The sequence below is a fragment of the Ctenocephalides felis genome, unplaced genomic scaffold (assembly GCF_003426905.1).
Source record: "Ctenocephalides felis isolate EL2017-DRISC unplaced genomic scaffold, ASM342690v1 CF-g0.4_SCAFFOLD_01170, whole genome shotgun sequence".
Classification (NCBI taxonomy): domain Eukaryota; kingdom Metazoa; phylum Arthropoda; class Insecta; order Siphonaptera; family Pulicidae; genus Ctenocephalides; species Ctenocephalides felis.
In genome coordinates this window covers 44,525,244-44,532,743 of record NW_020537324.1, presented here as the reverse complement: position 1 = coordinate 44,532,743, position 7,500 = coordinate 44,525,244, and the positions used below count along the sequence as shown (strand labels likewise).

The window sequence follows — 7,500 nt, the reverse complement described above, 5'->3', positions numbered from 1 at the left end:
AAAAATTTCCTCAACGAAATTCTTAGCGCGTTTCTCTGTGCAGAGCGAGAGTAGGTTTATAACCTCCAAATGCCTTTTAAAATTGAGCAAATATCAAAATATGATAAATATGTGCGCGGTTCGACATACATGTTACTAGTGTTAGAGTAATTCTGCTGGCCCACTCCAACCTGTGGCCCACGTCTGTCCACTTTACTATTTGTACATTTAGATTTAGATTTGTATATTTACATTTTTCGGATATACGTCAAATATAATACAACAATGGCATTAAATATATATTTTGATTGCAATGTATTTATTGCAAGACTAAAATACTTTTCGAATAATTCTAATTGGATATCTCCATTTTCTCAAATACTGTCATTTTTTGCCTTATATGTCCAGAATGGCTGGACCTATCATTGCTCGAAAGTACGAATACAAATAGTCAATACGAATTGAATGTCTTTTGGATCAATCTAATCGAATGCTCTGTTCTTTTAAAAACTGCCATTATTTGCACTTGTCTCCCCATCACGAAAATTTGTCTGCGCACATGTATTCATACATTCATACATCCAATTTTTCTAAGGTAGGGTAGAGAAGAGATTAAAGGTCTACCACCAATAACTTAAAATCAAGTAAAGTTAGAATTTTTTTAGCAATCAGTATTTGCCTTAAATTCATCAAGGAAATCTATAACAAAAGTATTCTCTGTGGTTGTTACTTTTTTTGGTTGTGGGCACTTATTAAATTATTTTATAATATGTATTGTCGATTCTATGTTAAATTCAACATATGCTTTTATATAACCTCTATAACAACTCTGATTGGACTAAAAAAGACCAATTGAACCTTTACCCTGTTTTTTTTATAAAAATAAAAATTTACCAAAATAAAAATAGAGTAACCAACCCCTAACACTTGCTTTCAATCGAAATTTGCAAAAACCTACTCGAGGATATACCTAACAGTTTCCAAATTTTCACGCCGATTGAATGTATGGTTTGTAAAAAATGATATAATTACTATAATAAGTATTACAAAATCGAAATTATTCTATACTTTACGTATTTTTCTATTTTTATAAAACTATACATAATTTTTATATATGAAATTTTATGATTTATGAAAAAATAAAATAAAAAATGACTGAAAATATAAACATAAGTCTTCAGGGCATCCAACCCCTACCAACTGGTTTAGATCAGAATATGCGATAACCTGTCCTGAGATGTATCTAATATTTTCCGAATTTTTACGCCGATTGGATGTATTGATTATAAAAAACTATGTAATTATTCTAGTCATTCTTAAATGAGGTTATTTTAGGGTTATTTTTGCTTCTTATATACGTAGTATCGTAGTATTTAAATGTTAAAAAAATTAAAATTGACCAAAGAATATATAAAAGTCTTTGGGTCGGCCAAGCGTTACTATTTTTAATTTAATCAAATTTTCCGAAAACCTGATCGGGGATGTAACTAACAGTTGCCGAAATTTTCACGGCAATTGGACGTACGGTTTATGAACATTTACACACACACAGCAGCCATGCAGTCACTGCTTTTTTCTATATGCATTCAATATTATATAACAATCAAAGTTATTACAGAACTCTACAAGTTATATGGCTAAATTAACAATAATAAAAAAAAATAATAATCACAGAAAGAAATAAAAAAGAAAAAAAAATGAATTACAAATGAAGAAAAATAAATAAATAAAATAAATTATTGATTATTAAGGAGATGGACCATTGTTGCATTAGGAAAATCGTACATTTTAGCATGATGTTTAGTACTGGTATTTTTGATGACATCCACTTCAAAAGGGATGTTGAGGTTATCATGTATAACTTGTTGCTAACAAACCATGGCGCATTAGTAATTGTCCGTAGTGTTTTAAATTGTAATCGTTGAATAAGTCTCACATTTGATTTACTCAACATTCCCACAGTTAGATTCCATATGCTCATACAGGTTTAATTATGGTCTTATAAATTAGAAACTCATTATCTAACGATAATTTTGATTTTTGACCGATAAGTCAATTTAAATTTGAAAGTGTAAGTTTAATTTGTTTTATTTAGGTTAATCTGCGATCCATGTGAATACCCAAGTATTTGACAGACAACTTTGATTCGTATTTGTTTTTCATGTACACAGCTTGATAAGTTGACTTATTAAGCGTGAAGGTAATATAAATTCACTTCGTATCAACAATTTTGATGCGCCATTTATCTGTCCCGGTTACTATTTATTGAGATGATTTTGTAGGATATTAGAAGCAAGAGTAGGATTTTTATTACTAGTGTAGGTGAGGTACGAAAAGGGACCCTGAACACTCCCTTGCGGAACGCCTGATTTTATGGGAAAAAGTGTTTGAGTCACAATTGTTTCTAACTTGATACCATCTGTTAGTTAAGTACGATTCCAAAATTTCATGAAGTCAAGGCAGTAGCAACCATTTAATTTTTGCTAAAAGGCCTTCATACCATACTTTATCGAAAGCGTGGCTTACATCGAGAAACACTGCTGAGTAATATTGTTTAGATTCGAAAGCTTTGTGAATTGAATTCACAATTCTGTGGCACTGCTGAATCGTAGAATGCAGCTTGCGAAATCCAAATTGATGATCAGGTAATATACTACATTCGGATACTATATTTTCAAGCAGTAGTTTTTCAAAAACCTTCGACAGCCTGGGGAAAGGACCAATTGGCCTGTAGAACGTAACCATACTTGTATATTTTCCGTTTTTGCGTATCATTTTAATAACGGATATTTTAAAAGACTTAGGCCAGTACTCCAATTTTAGCATTGAATTAAATATGTAAGTTATGAAAATGTACGCTTTAATTGATAATTTTTTTAACATTTTGGATGAAATATTATCAATCCCAGGAGATTTTCTACTATCAAGTTTAGCAATTTCTGAAATAATCTTCTTCCGAGAGCAAAATCTTTTCTTAAAGTTGACAGAAGTATGTGGTGAGAGAGGCTGAGAATACAAGTTAAATATATTAGATTCAGCTGCATGCGGTTGAAAAACTGAACTAAGATACTCAGCAAAAAGTTCTGCTTTTTTCTTGTTATCTCTTGCCGACTTTTTCTTGTTATCTGATACACGGCTTATTACGCCGTGAGCGCGCTTTCATCATCGTTCGACTTGGCGCTGTGAGTGTCAAATAAGTACGCTCGTAGCATCATCGTAGCATGTTCGTAGCACATATTTTGCGCTCATACGTGATCCCGCCGCGGAGGTAAGGCACTTGAAAGTGTCATGCCCGTTTATCAAAACGAATGCATGGAATGCATAATCTAATCCTAATTTCATTCATTCATAGTTCAATTCTTAGTTCAATAAGCACGCAAAAATGGCGAGCTGTGCATTACAATTATTTTTTAATATTAATATTAATATTAATTAATTTTAAATTAATTAATTTTAATAATTTTAAATTCTAATTTTAATATTACTATTAATTAAGCCTAAGCTAACTAAATTTCATTTATTTATTAATTGGTAAACTCTTTATAATCCCGCAAAATGCCAAAGTGTATATCACAATTATTTTTTATGTCAATATTAATATTAATTAATTTTAAATTTTTTAATTTTAAATTTAAATTTTAATATTAATATGAATTAAGCACAAGCAAACCAAATTTCATTTATTTATCAATTGTTAAATTCTTTATAATCTCGCTGAATGATCCAGAAAGTAATAAAATTTACACAATTACCGTTACCGCCAGTTGCAGCCATTTTGATGCTTATTGACGCTCACAGTATCCAAAACGACGGAATTTAGTTATCGATTCTAAGCTTTTATCGGCCAAGTCGAACGCTAAAAATTTTGTGCTTATAAGCGTGAGCGCTCACAGCGAGAAATTTTGCTGCCTATAAGCGCAGAATAGTGCGTTGCAGTTGCAGTTGCGATATAATAAGTGATGCGCTTTAGCTCGACATGTCTTGATCTTTGTTCAGGACTATGTAGATGACAGCCAACTTCTATTGGCTGAAAATTTTCAATTCGTATTTTCTCGAGAAAACAAACTTTTTCGGAAAGTTCCGAATTACTATTACTATTAATTAAATAGTAATAGTAAATTATATTTTGTCGACGACTCAGACATAAGCAGATTTCGCGCTGCGATCACTGGGGAATCGCTTTGAGAATTGGTTCGAACAGATGGAATCAAGTGACATTCAAGAATTGCTTGAATTACAAGATGAATAATTGGCTGAAACAGGCTTTAAGAATTTGTTGAATTCAGAGCCCATTGATAAAAGAGTTTTCCATGCGAGCGTTGAAATCTGACATATAATTCAAATAATTTTAAAAACAGTTTGAGAATGCTTTTGCGATTTTTTTATTAAACATTCATTTGTTTATGAATCGCAAAAAACTAAAATTAATTTCTTTGCAGATTTTTACGTTTCAAGACCTTCTGAATATGCCTTAGAAAGAATTGATCTATGATCCACGATCCATACATAATTCTATTCGTTGTATTTACATTTGCGGTATATTTGTGGAATACATCACTCTTGAATACAGAACTCGCACTGTGAATAAAAATTAATAAATAAAAAAAATGTTTCTTACAGATGCAAGCTCCTCTAATGAGGCAGTCCATTTGCAGCAGCGGCTACGAAGCCTTAGCACTGAACTTGTTACTTTACGCAACCGACTACACGTTGGTAATCCCGGCGCTGTGAGCTGCAAAGATGATTTATCAATGCCTCGCGCAACAACAGCTGGAACTGATTGTAAAGTAACTGATACTTCAGCCTGCACGACACAGACGAAAATCTCCCACAATGTTAACGGCGCCCAGGTTATTGCACCACCAAGTCTTCCTCATTCACAACGATCCGTTGTTGTGCAGAAACTGAGCTCTCATGGTATGAATAAAGTATAGAAAGTATATTATCGTTTTATTCACAAATAAGTACATAGAGCTAGAGGAATTTTTCATAAAATTTTAGTTACATGATTTTTCACTTTAAATGATTGAGTTAACCAACGATAATTTTATTTTCACTTTTATGGATAACAAAACATTATGTCATCTCAATTATATATTTTTGTAAACAATATTTTGTAAGATATTTTTATAGAGATGAAAATACGTAATTATAAATTAAACACTAAATTAAATAGATGAATCATTGCGTCAATCCTAAAATGTATGGTATTTTACCAGCATATTTTTCAAGTCTGAACACTGTTCTTCCGTCTGCTACTGGGCGTACTACCAAGTACACCAAGGTGTCGGGTCACTACGGACTATCCATAGGGACTATCATATATTCTATTCATCACAATCATTCATTCGTTGCAGTCGTTATTGAGAATACGTCGTAGAAAACAAAATCTACATTCAGTATACACTGTTGTGCACCCTAGTGCTAACAATAAATATGTTGAGATCCCAACACCGGTACCAAATGTTGTGGATTCGCCGTTGCCAACAATTATGTTGCGTCACGCCAACGATGTCAACATTTATAATTAGGTTCTTCTGCTGCTAACATCTAAGCCTTTATCACTGTGGAAAAATTTAATTAAACATTTGAAGACGTTTATTACCTTTATTTACTTCATTATTCGGTTACACTTGAGTACAACTTAATACACAATTAATATATTGAAGTGAAGACTGATGTGAAGTGATTGAAAACTAGACTAAGAATGAACGGTTGGTTTCGTCATCCTCAAGCTTTTATAACCTCTGATGATGACGCAACCATCCTTCTAGAAATGTTCGTTAGGAATGATTCATTCTTATTTATTTGAGACGCAAAACCTTACAAAAACCGTTGCTCTGACTCGCACGTGCGTCTTATCTTTGCATACAATGTTGCAAGGCTATGAGCTGTGAGTCAATAACGTATATACTGCGTCTTTCATATTGACTGTTATATAGAATTTATAATATTATTTATATTATTACAAAGGGGTGGATAGCACTACAACACATATAAAAACACGCATAGAACCGTACATTTCCCTATTTTCATGTCAAATAATTAACCCTTTCAACTCGAATGCCGCCGCACCGGCGACAAGATGCATAAAATTTTTGAAATGCCCGAGTGGAAAGGGTTAATTTTTTTTCAAAACGTAAACATTCGTTTGGGAAACGAAATAATATTTTTCATTTCACGAAGCTCAAATAACGTAAGTATTTTATTAGGACTACATATTAGTTTGTCTTACAATTCTTACATCATACATCAAATACCTAAGTTATATAATAGCATTATTATTTATTGATCATCATTGTCAGTTTTTGGCGACATTTCTATATTATCTATAGATGGCTGATAAAAATATAATAATAGATTTTCCCTATTGCTGATTTGAATTGAAACAAATTAAACTTCATAATAATAAAAAATCATACAGATGGATCAAAAGGCAAAGAACCAAACAATAAACAGACATCACCTGCATGCAATACTACGTCAAAATTTAACAATAATACTTCAGGCATGGTGGAACAAAATGGCAATAAAACAGGATCTTCATATGATTTAGAAGATCTTATACGTCTGCCTGGACCACTGACAGAAGACGACGCTGTTGAAATCATTACAAACACGCTTTGTAAACAAAAATGTTATGTAAGTACAAATATTTATTGTATGCACATATGACACCCAAATAAGTATACACACATGTATATATATATATAGATATATTGTATATATATATATATATATATACTAGCAAACCCGACGAACTCCGTTTCGCCACCAGATAGTTTCGTGAGAAAGAATGAAGAAATTTTTTGTTTGTTTTATATTTTAAAAGGAGAAATTTGATTTTATTATACAACAGTAACGAATTTTTTTGATTACAAAAATGAAGTGTTTTTTAGTTGAACTTCTCTAAGTAAATGAAAGTGAACCCGCAAATTATCCATTTATGGAAGTGATCTTTGGTAAACCACATTTTTTGTTTTTTGGTCTGACGTTAACACAAACAAAGCGGATGGTTTCCAACTTGTGAACAGGTAACGTATAACTGCCCATGTGAAAAACATGATTTTCTAAATAATCTATTTGAAATTTATCCCGCAAACACTAAGCAATTGGCCTTGCGACATGTTATTGCGAACGCAGGTCGAACTGAATATTGCCAATCGTTTGAAGTCAAACGGAAGACCAGTCAGAATCTTCGGTATGTCACCAAATCGCCAGCAATTCTTGCCGCAAAGAATAATGATCACTTAACCAAGCATAATTCTGATAATTCTCACTAATGTCATTACTCGAATTTTTAATTACGGTGCGTAAAGTTCCAGCAGCTTGCATTAAGGCACGACGCCATGCCACAACTAATTTTCTTAGCTATAAACCTTGCGGAGCCCGAGACCTTTCGACGAATGCAAAATTGTCGAAATCGGTTCGTGCGTTCTGGAGTTATTTTGTCAGGAGAGAAAAACCGGACTTATTTTTATATATATAAAAGATAATCTATTTGAAATTATTTAAAACAGT

The 7,500-nt window shown here is 32.3% G+C and overlaps 1 protein-coding gene across 1 annotated transcript in view; it reads left to right on the top strand.

Annotated features, from left to right (window-relative positions):
• The window catches only part of LOC113367287 (myosin-B/C-like), a 45,873-nt gene that overhangs the window by 3,515 nt on the left and 34,858 nt on the right, over positions 1–7,500 (top strand). The window contains exons 2-3 of the mRNA XM_026608905.1: positions 4,600–4,896; positions 6,404–6,604. Coding sequence (XP_026464690.1) covers positions 4,600–4,896; positions 6,404–6,604 — 498 coding nt within the window. The remainder of the gene's footprint in view (positions 1–4,599; positions 4,897–6,403; positions 6,605–7,500) is intronic.